A 20,192-nucleotide genomic window follows, 5' to 3' on the forward strand; every position below is an offset into this window, starting at 1 on the left:
ACGGGGCGAATTTTTAACAATTTTAAAGGATTTTATTTCAAACACTGTCACAGGTACATTGGTGCGATCTGCACAGGTGGACTGCACAGCAAGGCAGACACCACGCATGCTACAGAGCCCAATAATTAGACCATTTTTTAACTAAAATTCTGAATCAACCCTTTCATTATTGATTTCATGGGGCATGACCACAATGCGAAAATTGAAGGCCGCCATTATCTATGGCGAGCGCAGATCCCCAACCTTCTTTATCGGCAATGTGGCTCCAATTATCGAACACTGAGTTGCCCCCCCCCCCCGCACCACACACCCACAAGATGTCCTCGCCTGCATTTCTCACACCACGAAGACAAGACGCCATTTGTGCATTTTATCAAAGAAGCAGTCAACGTGATTTTGGCAATAATACTTGCATGCAGCGACACCATTCTACAAATATGCAACGCAGGAAGGCCCAACGTTACTAGACTAGCTAGTCTAGTAACGTTGGGAAGGCCAACTCAATGAGCTTTAAAATGTGCAATTTCGCCATCCAATTTTTCGAATCACACTGCGAGTAAAAAAGAAAACAGACTGCGCCCACCCTAGATGCAGCCAGCCCTCAGTCCCGCAACACAATACTGTCCCTAATTTCACAAATAACAAAGCTGATTAGTCTCGTCTACTGGATTTAATTAAAACATCTAATTATTGGGCTCTACCACACACACATCGTCCACGCCGCCGTACAACACACCTGAACAGACATACCTCTGACAGTTTCCAAAACAAAAATCTGTAAGCAGTTAAACATATCATCCTGCATGCCCATACGCACGCACGCACGCACACGCCCGCACACACAAAACACGTGCACACGTTAATGTGCACATGTTCATATGCACGTTGATGTGCACGTGTTTTCTTTCCTGAATTGACCTCAACCAATCATCTATCTTTTTCCCCTTTCCTACAGCTCAGGAAAAAAAATGCCAATTTCAGGGAACCTGCACACTCATTTTTTCTGAAGCTTCCGACAAATGCAATAACTATAATTCAACAGGGCAAAGGAGCAAACTCCGGAACAGATACCGACTAAGAAGTCTTCAGTAGCGTGCTACTCCTTCACTTTGGCTCAGAAAAGACACGAAACATAATGCTGACGCATGCCTGAAGCATGCACGATTTTGGCTTTTTTTGGACACCCCTCCACAACTTGAGAAGACAGCAAAGCAAAATTACAGTGTATTTTCAGTTCCCGTTTTGCTTTTCCTCTATTTTTATGACACTGGACGCAATCATAGCACCCAACCTCATAAGAACTACTGGAAAAAGGATTTCAGAGAAAATCAAGGTGGCCACTGGTGCCACCTTGCCCATCTGAGATGTGATGTTGATGTTCATTGTATTACACATTATAACAGAGCTCAGTTTTGTTCTTGAAAAAGGTACGGGCTTTTAGTGTAATCCTGGTGCACATTACTTATAGTTTGTCATTATACAGCAGCTCGTAGAAGTACCAGTCTTTTCGTGTACTTTGGTTAAACTGACATGGCAATCACATCACTGCAACAAGTGGTCAGCAAATTTACGGGTGCCAAGCTACCTGCCAACGAGGTGTTTCATTTTTCAAACAGTTTCTGTAGAGATCAAGAAAAAGCTGCAAATTTCTGGCTCATTCTTTCATCCGGAATGGTACATGGCACCATAAATGACTAAATGACTTAAACAGCAGAAACAGGAAAGCAACTTTAAGCTATGTCGGTGCAGACAGTGTGCAAACACCTGTTAGGAGCCTAGAAAGAAGAAAATAGGTAGGAAGGATGTTGCATTTGCATCTCAGCACTGATGAAGTTTTACAAAACCGAAATTTTGTGTTTCCCGACAGAGATTCACGACACAATAATATTTGTGGACCAAAAGTTCAGAAAACTTGCAACTCTAGTCATAGTCCGCCACATTCCAGTGCTGCGACTCGAAATTTACAACGGAAAATACAACAGCAATTTCTGCTTCATTTTGACAATGGCAGAATTTTTTAGTCCACTGACGTTACAGCCCAGGAAGCCTAAGACCCATGGTTGAAAAGCACGCTTTTTGAAGCTAAGAAACTGGCAACTGACCACTAATGCTCATTGCAAGAGCTCACTTCAATGCGCTGAACATCAATAGTTCGACCCATGGGACAGGTCTCTTATAGCGCGCAGGCTCCTTCTAGCAAAGAATAATATGAGGGTAGCCAATATGAGGGTAGCCAATCAGGCTAGCCAATCAGTTGCAAGCAGATTTTTGAAGGCTACAATCAGGAGAGTTCAAAACAAACACCTCTAAGACCGGTACAGTAACGGTGAAACTTTTAAATGGCCTCTACATAAGGCCTTAAAGGGACAACTTTGCGTTCGAGTCAGGTCACGTGCCATTTGTCTTCCTCTGCGGCGCCTGAATTGAAGGCGTTGAATAGCGCTGACACAAGGCTTGTCGGCTCTGCTGTAAAACATGAAATCTACGCAACTGTGGTTCAGGAGCAATTAAACGCCATTCGAACTGCGCTTCACTCAGGTAAATAAAATTCCGCCTCTCCGGGGCTGCCCAACGACCTGTGCAAAGGAAAGCATTCATAAGCCAGTAAAACACGTCATACTAAAATTGGGCGTTTAAAAGAAACTGGGCCAATCCTTAAGCGCTTCCATCTACAGATTACAGTTCGAATCATCACTCGCCTCCGCAGTGTGAGCCCCTAAGACTAGTGGCCAACCTCCGACTGCGTTTGCATTCACAAAAGCAGGGCTGTATTGGAATACGAGTTTTTCTTCTGAGCCCAATAGACGTGACAGCGCCTGCTGACAAGTTATATTCTTTAAAAGTTCTATATCTATAAAACACTGCTATGTTATCTTGTTCCAAGAAGTCATAAAAATGCAAAGATCAAGGTTATATGCGACATTCGCGTTAACTGTCTCACTAAGGACGGTCCGATAGCGGCGGGGCCCGCTAGACTCACCTGCCACTGGAGCCACCGGGCCGAAAGTACCGGTAATCTCGACTCCCTCCGGAGGTTGCACAGGGAAGGGGGTGGAGGGCTCCGCCGCATTGCACACCACTTCCCGACGACGGTCAGTCATGGGTGTGTGCATCAAGAGCAGGTCGGAACCCCTGCATTTAACCCAAGTCACGTGACTGCGTGCCGTCGTCATAATCGGCCAACCGGACTGCGAACAAACAGCTTACAGCGGCAGGTGGCAATTAACATGTCACGAGTGGTTGCTCGAAAGCAGCAGCCTGGGCCTCCACTCTTCACAAGCTCAACCGACCGCAGGGATCTATTAATGTAAAGTACGGAATGACCAGTTTCGTACATATGGGCGTTAACCATTAACGATATCCAGCTCCGCCTTAAGGGTATGGCACGCGTAAGTCCCACGTCACGGGCGCCGTCGTGGATCGGAACCAGCGCCAGACCCCGCTTCGATATCCTAGATTATACCCTAGCCGCTGTGATGCAGAAGCATAGTGTGAGCCGGTGGCCTTTCACCGTTGGGCGACTCTTCACGGGGCGAGAGGGGAGTGCAACAATGTATTAAACTGTGCAACAATGCGTTAAACTGTTCCCAAAAACATGCATCCTGTGCACCACAAGGGTAGGAGGACAACCAGGGCTCTGGCTCTCAATCGGAAATATAAGCAACTATCAGGTGTCTACTTCAAATGCGGCTGAGTATCCAGTTCCCGACAGAGCATTTGCAGTCGCAGAGATTACGGGAACACAGGCCACAGTCCTTCATCGAAATTCAGCCGCCGCGGCTAATCCTCTCATTTCATGATCTAATCCACTCCTTGAACTAACGAAAATTCAGCTTCCGTACAAAATCGCATTAAAGAGAAGGAAATCACCTTAAAGGTGCACTGAAGATGAATCTGAACTCGTCTTTTTACGGCGGGAACTCGGTCTACACGTTCTGAGCATTCTTAGAAACTTCGATGTATTGCCCTGTGTGGCTGATTTCCCTAATTAAATCGAATTAACGTCCGGCTCCCGCCTTTTTTTTTAATTCTCCCCCGTACGGTGGGCGGAGTCGACCAACGCGTGGAGTGGCTTTCAGCCAGCTCCGTGGAGGCTTTCTTTCGCTTAATTTTGTTTTTTAGGTTTCTGTGAAAAAATACTTTCATTCGCAGATAATATAGCCGCAAAATAAGCCCGCAGAAATAAAAATACGCGCGGACTATTTGTTTCTACGGATTGCTACGTATTACTCCGCCGATGGCAGAGCGGCAAGCTGCCACGGGACTGGGTGAAAGGCACTCCACGCGTTGGTTGACTCCGCCCTCCGTACGGGGGAGAATTCATAAAAAATGGCGGGAGCCGGACGTTAATTCGATTTAATTAGAGAAATCGGCCACACAGGGCAATAAATCGAGATTTCTAAGAATGCTCGGAACGTGTAGATCGAGTTCCCCCGGTAAAAAGACGAGTTCAGATTCCTCTTTAGTGCACCTTTAAGGAGACTTCAAACTCCTTCCGTAACCCGGTAGTTTTCTTCCATATGTTCCCAAACCAATTTTCTACCCAACGCACCCTCTGCGATGAGAGAGCTCCCCTAAATTTATACTCTGGGCATGCAACCAGAACCCCTCCCCCCTTTTCAGAATTAGGGGAAATCCCGATTCCAGACGACTGGGAGACCCTGCTGCGCAGCTCAGACCCGGACATACAAGACCGGATCCTTAGGTGCGCCTATGAGGCTGCCAGTAGGCTTGACCAGCTGGCCATCTAGCAGGGCGATAACTATCCCGACTATAAATAAAGGTTTCTTCTCTCCTTTCTCTTCCGTCTCGTAGATAGTTACCGACGAAATGTTCAAGCTGTGCTGAAGGGTGGTGGTCTCAAGGCCAGGCATTCTTACTTTGACTTAAGGACAGAGCATTATCACGAGCCGTTACATCCGCTGGCATCACAACTTCCTGGCCACTGTTAATATTGTTACACACTACAGCAACAAGATTAATGCGTGGGAAAAAACAGGTGGTCTTACCACCTGCCAGCAGGGATCCGCGGAGGCCGGAATGTCGGGCGACGCCGCGACGGTGGGCATCTGCGTTGAAAACAAGAATAACAATTAGGCCGGCAGCTCTGCCGGCTGTACTGGAGTCCGACGGAGAGCCGAATCTATTGTTAAAAGCAAAGTGAGAGCAACCAGTACAACAGCGCACGACTACTTATACACTCTGAGTAAACACAGGTAACGCAGCCCTCACCTGAAATCGAGATGGAAACATTCGAACAGTGACAGGCAACAATTCTTGAAGAAAACGTGTTTACTGCGGGCACACAATGTGCCTCATGTATGGTAACTGTTAAATAATTTTATGTTACCGTACTAAAGAGGACAGAACACAAAGCTCCTCAAGGATGAACGAAAATAAGCACAAGAAAAGCAACTTGAAAAGTAAATGTTACACACTTGTGGCTTCTCATATTTTTTTTCAATGATGGCGCACATTCCTACAGGGTTTTCCCCAGTATTTATGGCATATACGAGGAACTTATTTTAGTTTTGCATTCATTGTTTTGTTTTCGTGCATCCCGTTGTTGGAAGAATGACCCTCCTAGATTTTCTTCTGTGCTACCCTTACCATAAAAAGCATAGACTTGATGCTTTTGCACAGCTAGACATGTGTGCCTTCGTAGGCTGCGCAAATCAGTTATTCATCCAATTTCTGTTACAGGCAAGAGGAAATCACCACCACAAATAAACTTTACACCAAAATAGAGAGATGAATATTTAATAATGTTAGCTTGCAGAGGAAATATGCCGCGTTAAGTCCCAGTCATAATATGGCATTTTAGGACGTAAGCTAGATACGAGTTGGACTGAAAGATCAATTCCGGGGGATTTCCTAACATGTTGAGTTGACTATCGCATTGCAGTTCCTGGACCTTCATGTCATAGTTCCAAAGAATAGTGGTTCAAAACGTTGAGAAAAACAGTTATAAAACACCAGAACACCGTATAAAAGACGGGAAATTCAAACCAAATCAAAAGATTTTGACCGTGTGAGACGCCACGGATACCGTCAAAAAAACCTTGCGTCGTTATTGGTTAGCTAAGCCGACAGTTTTTTTTTCCAGCAAGCTCAGAGCGACTATCGCCGGGCGTGCAGTTCACGATGCGCCGCACGGAAGGTGGCCCGCAGAAATTGAGCTGATTCACGCCACCATGCGGGGAAATTTACAATAAATTTGCGCCGAACGAAAACACCACCCAGCGGCCAAATTCTGCACAAAGCGTTAGAAGACTCTGAAGCACGTGCCGGGACAGCTTCGGTAAAATGCGTGAAGGTAAAAAAAATTCCTGAGATGCCGTTTAAGGTATTCCTGACCTTAATTCAGTGTATTGGCGCGCAGGAAGGCAAGCTTGACCGTAGCGACCATACCATCGAGGAGACTGGTTTTGAATCTGACAGGCAGAGTGTGGGCTAATTTCCGGACTACTGAATCAGTCTGTATTACCAGGCCCTATTGAGGTAATAACCGATGAAAAACGTAGCACTCACAACATGCTTTTCTACACCACCTAACTTGGAAAGATTATTAGAAGGGAATGTGACACAGAATGCGAGCGCTGTTTTTATGAAATAAACTCGTCATTTTCCTCTACTCAAACTTGTTTCAAGTAACAGACATTATAACTTTGCCCAGCAACAACCACAGGGATTGATCAAAGCATTAGGTGCAAATCATTGTGGTATAGAAAGCGCTGGATTCCAATATGTACGAAGCAGCGGAATAGACGAAAAGAGCGAAAACCGGGTTGTACACAGCAGTGCATAGCAACATAACATGTGTAGACAGGCGAATACATTTTACCACAGTCTCGAATGAAAAAAAAAAAAAAACATGATCGAAAAAGAGAGTTTAAATGCTGTTAATGCGGTTTTGCGAACTAGCGAAAAATTGTAAATAAGCAAATTTGATGCCGACAGATGTCCAGGCCGCGGCAGTCTGCCCGCAGTAGATGCCTCGAATATACAGGACGTTAAAACTTAGACTTTACTGATTTTTTTTAAAAAATGCGAAAAGCCGTACGCTAGTGCCGCTTTTGCTCGTTGGTAATGCGGCCAGGCGGAGACAAATTGGGGTAATTTTTGTCTGCATGAATTCAGTAATTAGCTAAAAATAAATTAACTATTTATTGCCTTATGTAAGCATGCATATTTATATTTTAGAACTTGGGGCATTTGCTTTTCAGGGCTATACCATTTTCTACAATTTTAGTAACACGCCTGTGCCCTGAGATACGCACGTCTAAAATTTCGGCCCAGTTCGTCTAATTACGCATGCGAGACCGCGGCTCTCGGCGTGAAGCACCTCCGTCGAGTGACGCAGCTGTTGCGTATTGCCCTCTGCCTTGCAAGAGTGCACAGCGAGCGGCATAGCGTCTTTCCACCATCTGTAGAAGCAATAGCTTAAAGAAGTAGCGCTCCTTTCTCGCCGACCGAACAGTGATTCATCGGTTTCGCGCGCCAAGAAGGAAAACGCTGCCGAGAACGAAAATTCATCAGCGCCGCCGCTCGCTGTGCACTCTTGTAAAGGCAGAGGGCCATACGCAAAAGCTGCGTCACACGAGGGAGGAGCTTCACGCCAAGGGACCAATACGATTTACTTCAGTCAACTGTGTTCGTGCCCAGTTTGGATAAGCATTTCTTTAGGGGGTCACATTCATTGCTTGACGAAGTTCACAATGGCTCCACCTATCATCAGTTAATGCTAAAGGACTGATAAATGGTAGCTAGCCGCAAGTAAAAAATTTGAGATCGGAAGATAAAAGGGTTCGTACAGCGGTCTCGCCACATGTGGAGAACTTTGGAACGAGGGTGCAGGAGGACCGAAAGGAGTGCAGTTCTGTGGTTCAGGGCATCAGCGAGATGGCCGACGAACGGATGCGGAGGTATATCAATTTGGTTTACTCTTACCGTCGCCTCAGAAGGGAGGGCTGTCCTTGAGGATTCCGCTAATGGAGGTGGCGTCTAGAAGATAAAACATTCCCGAAAAAATTAGTATGGGCTTCAGGAAAATTGTCACTAAGTACGTACACAGGGTGACATATATTCTTACCGTGGTGCACCAACCCGCGGAACCAGCTGGTGACGGGGATCTTGAGAACTAAATGACAGAAACGAGGGAAATTTTTTCTTGGTGTAAAAGTGTGGATGTTCACATCTTGTCAGCATACTGGAGATTTGAAAAACCCTTACAGCGCTCTCGCCACCGGACGGGGTCCAGGGGAAATCACTCTCAGAGGGGAGTGGTGGCCTAAAAGATGGCATCCTTATAAGGCACTGGTATCAGGCATTAGGGCTAAGTGTTGCTCTTTGACCCTTCATGACACATGAATATTTTATGTGGTGTTTTACAACGTTATCGATATTGTATATGATAAATGAGGAAGTTATAAAAGTTGAGATAAGAGCGGTGAAATAGAGTTTAAGTGAAGCTTTGCGGGAATTCAGATTATGCGCAATTATTCGAAACGTCTTCTAGTGTCGGCTGCGGGGCAGTTCAGGAGAACGTAATGCCTGCGAAGGCAAGTAGGGTGGAAGTGACGTAACACCGGGAACAACGGGGCCCTGACATGCCGTTAAGCTCCGTGCAAGAGTGGTCAGTGAAGGTCGCGATCACGTCCTCCTACGTCGCAGTGAAATCAGATGATAGTTGTAAAGCTCGGCCCATATGTGTCTGAATTTACTTTCGCGCATCCGCGAGACATTTGTACCAGACAATGCGTGCGCCGTATTCTCCGATTACAGTATGTTAGTTTTTCTGCCTGTAATCTAGTGTTTGAGACAGTGTTTTTCGTAATATTACGTAAAGTTTGTTCGTATCTCTATTGATGTTTGCTGTACGACGTGCCCTCTTCGATGCACTTGGTATGCCCCTTTCTATTCTGGTTCAAACTTTGAAATTTCATTCTTTGATATTTTCCGAAAAGCTGGTCAAGCCTTGTGGTGCTTCGGTAGAATAGCTTTAAAATTTCCGGGACCGTCTGTTTTTAACTACTTGTTGAGAATGTTTTTGTACCACATTTCCTGGATGCGTCTTGCTGTTTGCAGTAATCACATTTGAACTAAGTCATCACAATTGAATTATATCATCAGTCCAAGAGAGTTTATAATGCGAGAATACGACGTTCATACGGTGGTCAAGCCATCGATGGCAGAGTCCGGCAGGGAGGACCAGTTAGGGTCCGAAGCGAGCGAATGCGTGGTTCATCTTGTAACCGCCTCGGTTGCATAACCTGAATCCACGAAACAGGTTGGTTGGTTTATGGGGTTTAACGTCCCAAAGCGACTAAGGCTATGAGAGACGCCGTAGTGGAGGGCTCCGGAAATTTCGAACACCTGGGGTCCAAAGGTGTGGAGGGTTCGGAGGAGCCCTCGGGGCTCCTGGGGACTTCCTACAAGACAGAAGTTTTAAAAAATGGTTGTTGCTTGCCGTAGAGCATTGTCGGTGATACAGAGAGGATAATGTGAGTGTTTCGTTACGTAGGCCCTCAAGTACTCCTAGAAGAAAGCTGAAATGGTTTCACGCGCATAACAGTATAATGCGCATCCCTCAACTTCCTTCAGCGCTACAACGTGACCGTTCGACACCGTCAAGGCAGCAGCCACGCTAACGCGGCGCGCTGTCCCGCCTCTCAAATTCCTTCTGGGAAGAAAGCTCGGCTCTGACACCACAGTGCCCGCTCGGAGGGTGCGAACTTGCCGCTGAGCTAGCGACAGTGGCTTAATATCAAGTGAACTTCAGAGAAAGAGATTGTTCGCGAGAGATTCGGAAGTGCTTTGCTCTTGCGTGCTTTTACTTTTGCATGTTCAAGACATGCACATGAACGCGCGTCTGGGCGCATACTTTCTGTTGTTGTTGTTAGTGGCTATTCATTATTGATAAAAATAAAAATGCCAGGAAAAGATGTTGCTAGCCGCGGCACCTGTCACCGAAACCTAAGCACCCGAGCTGCGGCTAGCGGGAATAAAAGCACAGGGAGAGGGAAAAATAGGGGGAGCGATAGAGGAAAGTATAGAGGTAAGGCGGCAGTGTACACTGTGCACAAGTACCGGATATACTACATTCCTAACGTTTTGTGCGTTTTACCGAGTTAATCTTTTAAGTGTTAACCGAGTCTAGGAGCGAAAAATTCAGGTTCGACTCGTCGTTTTCTTTTTCTTTTTTGCGTCTTATTGGTCATCGTGTTCATTGCCCGCAAGTTGGACAGAAACCCAAGAGCCTTATTTTTCTCTCTTCGCTACTGCACAGCGTTCCTTCTAGGATTGCATGCGAGCGTTCGTTCACGTTGCAGGTGTGCTAGGCTATGTTGTGCAATCCACAGGTAACTGCGGATTGCGCAAGACAGGCTCTACAGGCTCTGCTGTGACTTCCGCATGTAATGCGCCGCCCAGTCCCCTACTTTCACGGGTACTAAAAACCAAGTGTATCCTCACATTTAGGATTACTGACCACTTCCAAGCACAACCATTGCGTCGAGCGTCCTGTCTGAGTTTTTAAACCGCTAACATTTTTAAACTGCTCCCTTGAAATGGGGTTCCGCATGCGGCACTACGCTTGGGCGTGACAGCGGTCACTGCATTAAAATGTAAGCCTCTCAAAATATCTACGAAGGCAGAACAGGCGGCAACCACTGGCGTATAGCACAATTGGTAGAGCATCGCACGCGATATGTAGGGCTCCTGGGATCGCTTCCGTAACGGACACATCTAAAATAATTGCTCAGTCGCGCCTTCCAACAGCAACAAAAACAGAAAAAGAGACCTTGGTTCCAAATACTCTTGCGTTCTTTAGTACCACTGAAGGTAGTGATTGATAGGTGAACTGTTCAATAATATTTTACGTCGCTCTTGGAGCTGCAATTTCGAAATTACTTTTCTAGACGCGTAGAAATTCCAGACTGCTTTATTACCTCACCAACCGTGCTAGAGCTGAGCTTCCACGAAATGTTCAAGCTTTGTTGGAGGGTCGGGGCCTGAAGGCCAGACTCTCTCACTCTGAAGGACAGAGTGATATCACCAGCCGACGAATGTGCTGGCACCACAGCTTCCACGCCACTGTCCATTATACACACGACGGCAACAAGATTAATGTGTGGGGGGAAAGAAAACAAAAACAGATGGTTCTTACAGTTTCCCCCCAGCTGCTCAGGCTCGTGGAGGCAAGGGGAGGCGGCGACGGAAGCTGCAACGAGAATATCAATTAGGCCGGCGGCTCTGCCGGCTGTACTGTTGTCCGACGGACAGCTGTGTCTATTCGTAAAGCCAAAGTGAGAAACAGCAGTGCAACAGCGCCCGATTACTCTCTGAGTAAACACTCTGGGTAAACACATGCAACGCAATTAACCCTCCCCTGAAATCGAGATGAAAACATACGAATAGTGACAGGCAACATTTCTCGAAGAAAGCGTGTTTACTGCGGGACACACAATGTGCCTCTTGTACGACTAATGCTAAAAGAATATTATGTTACTGTACTGTACAGACTGGAACACAAAGCTCCTCAAGGATGCACGAAAGTGCGTACAATCAAAGCAACTTTAAACGTACCCCCTTTGCCAAAAGTAACTGAGCAGCTCGTTTTTGTTTCTGAACTGTCTAACTGAACACCTACAGCAGCCCTAAAGACCGAACGGTGTCAAAACGTGAGGACGAGGGCTCACCTTAGTCTAGACATATTAAGAGCTTAGGGGCTGCCATACGTGCTTGGCTACGTGGTTAAGAAAGGAACGACTGTTGCCCGGTTACTTTTGGCAAAGACTGTACATGTTAAACACTCGTGGCTTCTCATATATTTGTCAATGGTGGTGCACTTTTCTGCACGGGTTTTTCCAGTGTTCACGCGAAATAGCAGGAACTTTATTTAGCATTTCACCTGAGTGCCTAATTTTGAGTGCTGCCCCATGGTTGGAAAAATGACGCTCGTAGATTTTCTGCTGTGCTACCCTTGCCTTGTGCAGCAGAGTGTTATTTTTGCGATTGCGCCGCTAGAGATGTGAGCCTTCGTAGAAAACGCAATGCAGTTGTTTGTCCCCTTTCTGTTACAGGGGAGAGCAAATCACTACACAAATAAAAATTGTACGAGAACAGAGATGAACATTTCATAATGTTAGCTGGCATTGCAATTATGCTGTTTTAACTTGTCAGTTGGAAATATGCCGTGGTAACATGTCAGTAATAATGTGGCATTTTTGGACCTATGATAAATACGACGTCGAGTTGAAGATCAATTCCGTATGATTTGCTAATGTGTTGAGTATACTAGAGCAGTATATTTCCTGGACCTTCCTGTCTTAGTTATGTTGATTAGTGGTTCAAAAAGTTGAGAAAAAGCTATAGAACAACAGAAGACAGCAGAATATGGAGCCGAGGCCACGGCACTTTGCACGCAATAGGCGGCTCGAATATATTTTTGTAGTTCTCCGAGAAGGGGTTGCAGTGTTGTGAATGGCACGCTCCTCCACAACCGAAATGTCGACCTCAACTTCAGATACAGAAGCTTGAGATGTGCGGGTGTTAATGTGCGTCCAGTGCCGCCTCGCAGATCTCAATTCCTGGCTATTCCCAAAAAATGCTAAACTGCACTTGCTCGTCCCCAGTCAGCGTTGACGTTTTGCAGAAGGAGCGTCTAGGTAGACTGGCTTTTCGTAGCATGAGAGAAACAGTTCAGATCTGATAAAAAGAAATCATAGAAAGTAATATTACCACGTATGAACAACAGTAGATATTCCTGAGAATGTTTGTAGTGTTTGTTTGTTCATTCTTCAAAGCTGCCGGCACGCCGCTTTATCGCTTTGTTTGTGATGAAAGGCGCACCTAGATTCATCTCGATGGATCGCATCCAGGCGGAGCCTTCTCTACGTTGTTCCAGAGTGTCCTAGTAACTTTACAACCTTTATCTCGAAGGTTCGCTAACCGCTTTAAAGAGAGCACGGCCGAGAGCGGCAGTCATTCTGTTCGACGACGCCCAGCACGCTTGTTGCTGCGCCACCGCCGAGTGATTCAGCGCAAGTCGGGCGGGCGCAAGTCAGCCCAAATAAAGAGTTTCGTTTCGAAGTCATTCTCGCTGTTTGCTGGTTCGTTGGACTGCAGTCACCACAACTTGCCATTTGGTGGAGGTGCTAACGGATGTCCCTGTCGCCCTCACCCCCTGGGAGCTGTCAAAGGAGCCGGAGCCGTCTCGAAGAAGATCACGAGAAAGCCGCGGAAGCCGTCCCGACCGAAGGCGAAGGGAGAAGCAGCCGTCGTCTCCCGAGGAGTGCACCAGAATTCGGACTGGCACCAGACCGCACGCGAGCGAAGAAGGACTCCTCAATTTCGACGTCAGCCATGGCTGCGACACCAGCCCCCATTATTTTACACCAGCCCCGACTGCCACCCACGTTCAACACTTCAGCGGGCGAGGATCCTGAAGAATGGCTGGAGCAGTTTGAGCGTGTCGCCGTGTTCAACAGTTGGGACGACCAGTCTAAAGTGAGCCATGTTTTCTTCGCCTTGCAAGGACCAGCGAGAATTTGGTTCGGAAACCACGAAGCTTCACTAGCGACGTGGGAATTATTCAAGCGGGAGTACCTGAAGGCCTTCACGAGCATCATCATGAAAGAAAGAGCTCAGCTGCTTCTACTGTCACGCATCCAACACCCGAACGAGTCAGTGTCCGCATCCGTAGAAGACATGAAGCGCCTTTTTCGATGAGTCGATCCTGACATGACAGAGGAAAAGAGGGTGGAGCTTCTGATGAGTGGTGCTAAAAAGGCACTTTTCGTTTATTTGACCCGCAATCCACCCAAGGCTGTCGCTGAATTCACCAGTGACGCAGCCGCCATTGAGAAAGCTTTGGAAGCACGAGCCCGCAATTTCCATCGACAGTTCCAAGTGACCTCCACAACCTTCTCGGATGGCGCAGCATTCGGAGGCAACCTTCGGGATGTCATCCGTGAAATTGTACGAGAAGAGTTGCGTCTCCTATTACAGCCTTCAAATCACCCTCAAGTTGCGACCCTTGAAGAAATCGTACGCTAAGAAGTGCAGCATGCGCTTGGCGCCCCGTCATTTTCGCCTTTAGCAGAAACTCCAGCCTTAACCTACGCCGCTGCAGTACGCAGACCTCAGCCCCAACCATAGAGCCGAAGTCCGCCTCTTCGACGTGAACCAGCTGTTCCCAAACGCCGCCCCCCCCTGACGCCGCCCGCTCAGCCTACGAACGACGCCCCAGCCCCAGGAAGTGCGACGCCTGGAAGACTTCCGACAACCGGCCGCTGTGCTTCCACTGCAGCGAAGCCGGTCATGTACTTCGCCACGGCCCGTACAGACGCGTCGGCCTGCGAGGTTTCACCATCGACGCCCCACGGCCATTCCCCGGCCAGCGACCACGGGAGATCAACGACTACCTGCACAGAGGGGAGTACGTGTCGTCAAGCCGTCTTCCCCGCTCGCCGCCGCCGTCCACCGCACGTTTTGCATCACCGGGCCGCACCTACGCTGCGGCTGTTCTAGGAAGGCCCCCTAGCCCCCGTAGAGGAAACTAAACAAAGCAACCTATAGAGGTAAGGTTGCCTGCCGAGGAGGTTGCCTACCGTATGAAGACGCCGCACCCACTACACCGACGCCGCATACAACGACAACCTCGACCACGACGCGAACCACCTTCAAAACAACGCCACCATCAAGAAAAGCTTCGCCCAAACGCCCCACCTACGATTCACATACCCGATGAAGCCGTGACCCGACGCGGAGGACGACGTGCAATGCGAGAGCCAGGACATCCGATTTAGAAGTGGTTATCGACGGCCGGAAAGTCACCGCTCTAGTCGACACAGGAGCCGATTATTCGGTGATGAGCGGACCATTCGCTGCGCAGCTGAGGAAAGTAACGACCGCTTGGGACGGCCCACAAATTCGCACCGCAGGGGGCCACCTCATTGCGCCATCAGGACGATGCACAGCGCGAGTGACTCTCAAGGGACATACCTATCCCGCGACCTTCGTAGTGCTATGGCAATGTTCCCGCGAAGTGATCTTGGGCATGGATTTCCTTAATGAGCATCAGGCGATCATCGACCTGCGATCCAAGATGATCACACTTTCCACGGACGAGGCCATCCCATCGATAAGAACTCCGCAACATCACGTTGCGCTTAGTGTCCTGGAGGAACAAGTGAGTGTCCCACCCCGCTCAAGCGTTATCATCACCGTAGGCGCCACGGAAGCGAATAACACTGAAGCCATTATCGAGGAGAACATGCATTTGCTTCTCGACCGAGGAATCAGCATCGCAAGAGGCATCGCACATTTCCGCAAAGGACAAGCCGAAGTACTGCTGACTAACTTCAGCGAAGAATACCGGCACGTTAACAGAGGAACGACGATTGCATTCCTCGACGAAATATCCGACGTACGAGACTTCTTCGCGCTCTCCAACCCATCCGTAGAAGATTCGCCTGACCAAGAGAACTCGCCCACTTTCGACATAAACCCAGCCCTTCCCCGGAAGAGACAAGACCAGATCCGCACTCTACTTCGAAGCTACAGCGAGTGCTTCTCGTCATCGCCGAAGGTCCAACAAACGCCGATTGCCAAGCATCGCATTATAACCGACCAGCACGCCCGACCTCTCCGCCAGAGCCCCTACCGAGTGTCGCCGCGAGAACGACAAGCCATCCGGGACCAAGTGGAAGAAATGCTGCGCGACGACGTTATCCAGCCTTCAAAGAGCCCCTGGGCGGCACCTGTTGTCCTAGTGAGAAAGAAAGACGGTGCACTTCGATTCTGCGTTGATAACCGGCGCTTGAACAACATCACAAAGAAGGACGTCTACCCTCTCCCTCGCATCGACGACACATTGGACCGGCTCTGCAGCGTCGCAAGTTAAATGTCTTGGTGTTCTGTTCGAAAAAAATATGTCCTGGAATGCTCACATAGATGCAGTTGCAACTAAAATTTGTCGCATTACAGGGATCCTGTGCAAATTTCGATATTTTGCTCCTGTTTGCATTAAACGCCTTATTTTCAGTGCCCTTTTTACTTCAATAATTAACTACTGTCACCTAGTGTGGGGTACAACCACTTTGTCAAATATTACTAAACTTCACCTCCTACAAAAAAAGGCAATTCGTATAGTTGCAAACGCTGCATACGATAGTCATACTGCACCTCTCTTCAGGGAACTAAACATTATCACACTTCCTGACATTTATAAAACAATGCTCCTTAAGCGTTATTCTAACGGAATTAAACAGAATAAAAACATTTTAGGCGGCATAGCAAACCTGACACCTAAACGAAAAACACGGAATACCCGCAGTACTGAACTGTGGGAAATACCTCGAGCACGCACTAACTATGGATACCAGATGCTACATAATATGCTCCCGTCGCTTCTAAGCAAACGAGTTGCTTCATAGCCACAATACTGTTTTTTTTTTGTTGTAAATATATCATAGCCACAATAATTGCACTTTCTACCTTTTTCTGCATTACACCGTGCATTGTATAATTCATTAAACACTCTACTAATCTTGTAATTGTTTTGCTTATGTCCTGAATTTGTGCCACATCCTCCCATGTCTGATGCGTTGTGTTTGTATCCTAGTTTTGTTGCCAATGCCATGATTTTTAGGGGCCGTGAACCCCATCAAGCCCAGCTAGAGGCTTTTTGTTCACGGTCCTCAGCATCTGTAATGTTTATGTTGGAATAAAATGATGATGATGATGATGATAAGTGTTTCTCATCGATGGACCTCAAGAGCGGCTACTGGCAAATTGAGGTCGATGAAAGAGATCGCGAGAAGACCGCATTCATCACTCCAGACTGCCTCTTCGAGTTCAAGGTGAAAAAGTTTGGTCTCTGTTCCGCACCAGCGACATTTAAGCGAGTAATGAATACAGTGCTGGCAGGCCTGAAGTGGCAAATTTGTCTGGTATATTAAAGGGTCAGTCTACTGAACTTTATCGACCATATTTTCTTTGCGGCAACCGATAGCTCTTTACTCAAATTACCGTTTAGCCAGCTGTGGTGCCAAGGAGTGCGGTAGAACATTTTAAAATAGAATTTATTAATGTGGGAACACATCTGTATGAGATGGTAGTCTCATCTGGCAACCATCTGAATTTCCGCCGCGCGGCGACAAACATGGCGGCGCCCGTCGAAGCCGGACCTCTCGCTTCGGACTGAATTCTCGTTGTTGCTGCCTTTTTCAGTGCGTTCACTGGCCATAAATGAGGCGCCTGTCTTTCGCTTCGTCTTATCTCGCCTATAAGGAAGCATATAAGAGATAAATTTGCTTTATTTTAATAACTAGAGTGACGATTCTGCCGCTCCTAGGCTTAAATGGGGTCAGTTTGTTTACAGCAATGGTTCCCGTTCTGACGACCAGATGGCGCCACTATAGGCTGAGTTTATTTTTGCGTCTCTGCTAGCATACGCTGAACTAAAGGTGGGAATGTGCCTGCGTTTTGCGTACGTGTAACTATAAATATTCATGTGATTTACAGAAAAAGCGAGCGGTACGCCTTCTACAGTTTACTAGAACAAAACGTGCGTTTCGCTGACATTGGGGCATACAAATGGTACGTAGTATATTCACTTATTCTTCTACAAAAAAAGACTACCACTTTCTTGAACAAAATGAACGTTTGGGGTCGCCACCATGCATTTTTACGCGACTTTTAACACCGAAATAAAATATAAATTCCTGCCTAAACCGGGCGCAGATCCCTCGTTATTGATGTTATAGGGGGCCAACTACCAGAATATGCCATTTTTTATACACTCATCTCGGTGAGTAGACTGACCCTTTAAGATAACGTCGTTGTGTTCACCTCGAGCTTTGAGGAGCACCTAATAAGGCTTCGAACAGTACTAGCCGCAATCAAATCGTCCGGCCTAACCTTGAAAGCAGAGAAGTTCCACTTTGCCTACGAAGAGCTGGTCGTTTAGGCCACATCGTTAGCAAGGAGGGAGTACGCCCAGACCCGCAGAAAACAGCTGCTATCACAATCTTTCCGCCACCGGCCGATAAGAAAGCTGTGCGCAGATTCCTCGGACTGTGCGCGTATTACCGACGATTTGTCAAGAACTTTTCGCGCATCGCCGAGCCACTGACCCACCAGACAAAAGCAGACGTGCCATTTAAATGCGAAGCGCCGCAAGTTTCAAGGAACTTCAGCGTCATTTACAGTCCCCGCCGATCCTCGCACACTTTGATAAAAGCGCCAAGACTGAAATTCATACCGACGCAAGCAGTGCGGGCCTAGGCGCTGTCCTCGTTGAGAAAATTGACGGAGTGGAGAAAGTCATCGCATACGCTAGCCGTTCCCTGTCCAAAGCCGAGGCTAATTATTCGACAACCGAGAAGGTGTGCCTTGCCGTCATCTGGGCTACGTCGATATTTCGCCCCTACCTGAACGCACGATCATTCAAGGTGGGCAGCGATCACCATGCGCTGTTCTGGCTTGCAAGTTTGAAGGACCCCTCCGGCAGCCTCGCTCGGTGCAGCCTGCGCCTCCAGGAGTTTGGGTTGGGTTTATGGGGTTTAACGTCCCAACGTGACTGAGGCTCTGAGAGACGCCGTAGTGGAGGGCTCCGGAAATTTCGACCACCTCGGGTTCTTTAACGTGCACTGACATCGCACAGTACACGGGCCTCTAGAATTTCTCCTCCAAAGAAATTCAACCGCCGCGGCCGGGATCGAACCCGCGTCTTTCGGGTCAGCAGCCGAGCACCATAACCACTAAGCCACCGCAGGAGTTTGACGTCGCCGTCGTTTACAAGTCCGGGCGCAAGCACTCTGACGCCGACTGCCTGTCATGAGCCCCTGTAGATGCACCGCCACCGGATGACGATGAGGACGCTTTCCAGGGACCCATCAGCTCCAGCTCTTTTGCACAACAGCAACGCTCGGACCCCGACCTAAAATGCCTCAGCGAGTATTTGGAAGGCAGGTTTCTTCACCCCCCGCCTCGTTCAAGCGAGGATTGCCTTCGTTCTGTTTACAGAATGATGTCCTCGTGAAGAACTTTGGAGCGAACAAAACAACCTACCTCCTTGTACGTGCAAGTCTGCGCGGAGAAGTTCTTCAGGCTTCACACGGCGAGCCGACAGCAGGACACCTCGAGTTTTCTCGCACCCTCCGCCGCATTCAAGACAAATATTACTGGCCACGAGTGTCTGGTGATGTCGCACATTATGTGAAAACCTGCCGAGATTGTCAGCGACGAAAGACCCCTCCAACTCGACCAGCAGGATTTCTGAATCCCATTGAACCCCCCTAAAGTCTCTTTCAGCGTGTCGGGATGGACTTACTTGACCCTTTCTAGAAGTCAACATCCCGAAATAAGTGGATCATTATAGCGACTGACTACCTGACCCGCTACGCCGAGGCAAAAGCCCTAATAGTGGAACAGCGGCAGAAGTCGCCAAATTTTTCGTGAATGCATTCTTCTGGGACACGGAGCCCCCGATGTGCTCATCACGGACAGAGGAACAGCATTCACGGCGGAACTGACGCAAGCCACCCTGCGTTACAGCCAAACCTACCACCGAAGAACAACTGCATACCATCCGCAGACCAACGGACTGACCGAGCGCCTGAACAAAACCATCGCTGATATGCTCGCCATGTATGTCGATTCCAAACGCAAGACGTGGGATGTTATCTTGCCTTACATCGTCTTCGCATACAACACCGCAGTGCAGGAGACCACCCAGATGACGCCTTTTAGGCTCGTACATGGCAGGTAGGCCACGACCACGTTAGACGCCATGCTGCCCAATGTTACCGAAGAAGATAACGTCGACATCGCCTTCAACGCGGAGAAGAAGCCCGAAAACTTGCCAGATTACGGATCAAAGACCAGCAGCGGAGCGACGCCAGACGCTACAACCTACGAAGACGCAACGCGAAATACAAGCCTGGAGACCTAGTCTGGGTTAGGACGCCCATTCGCCGCCGCGAATTGAGCGAAAAACTTTTGCGCCGCTACAAGGTTCTTCGTCGGCTAGGTGAACTGGACTATGAAGTCGTCCCTGACGAAATGACTGCATCCTAGCGACGCCGCGCACATCCAAAGGTTCTCCATGTCGTACGTCTAAAGCCCCATTATGCCCGCTAAAGCACATTGTGTTTACACCCTTGGTGTTAATTTTTTACAGAATC

General features: G+C 48.0%; 1 protein-coding gene across 20 annotated transcripts in view; it reads right to left on the minus strand.

The window, feature by feature from the left end:
- LOC149332456 (uncharacterized) overlaps window positions 1-20,192 on the minus strand; it is a 160,344-nt gene that overhangs the window by 65,558 nt on the left and 74,594 nt on the right. For 14 of the 20 annotated variants that reach the window (XM_089558016.1, XM_089558017.1, XM_089558008.1 and 11 more), the window contains 4 exons: window positions 11,168-11,221; window positions 8,093-8,140; window positions 7,951-8,004; window positions 5,013-5,069 (listed from right to left, as the gene is read on the minus strand). In XM_089558016.1, the coding sequence (XP_089414142.1) occupies window positions 5,013-5,069; window positions 7,951-8,004; window positions 8,093-8,140; window positions 11,168-11,221 (213 nt within the window). Of the gene's footprint in view, window positions 1-2,980; window positions 3,133-5,009; window positions 5,070-7,950; window positions 8,005-8,092; window positions 8,141-11,167; window positions 11,222-20,192 lie in introns of all 20 variants that reach the window. The other 6 variants (XR_016285212.1, XR_016285211.1, XR_016285210.1 and 3 more) reach the window with 3 other exon arrangements.

The sequence above is a fragment of the Amblyomma mixtum genome, chromosome 8 (assembly GCF_055824585.1).
Source record: "Amblyomma mixtum isolate Tamu chromosome 8, ASM5582458v1, whole genome shotgun sequence".
In the NCBI taxonomy this organism is placed as follows: domain Eukaryota; kingdom Metazoa; phylum Arthropoda; class Arachnida; order Ixodida; family Ixodidae; genus Amblyomma; species Amblyomma mixtum.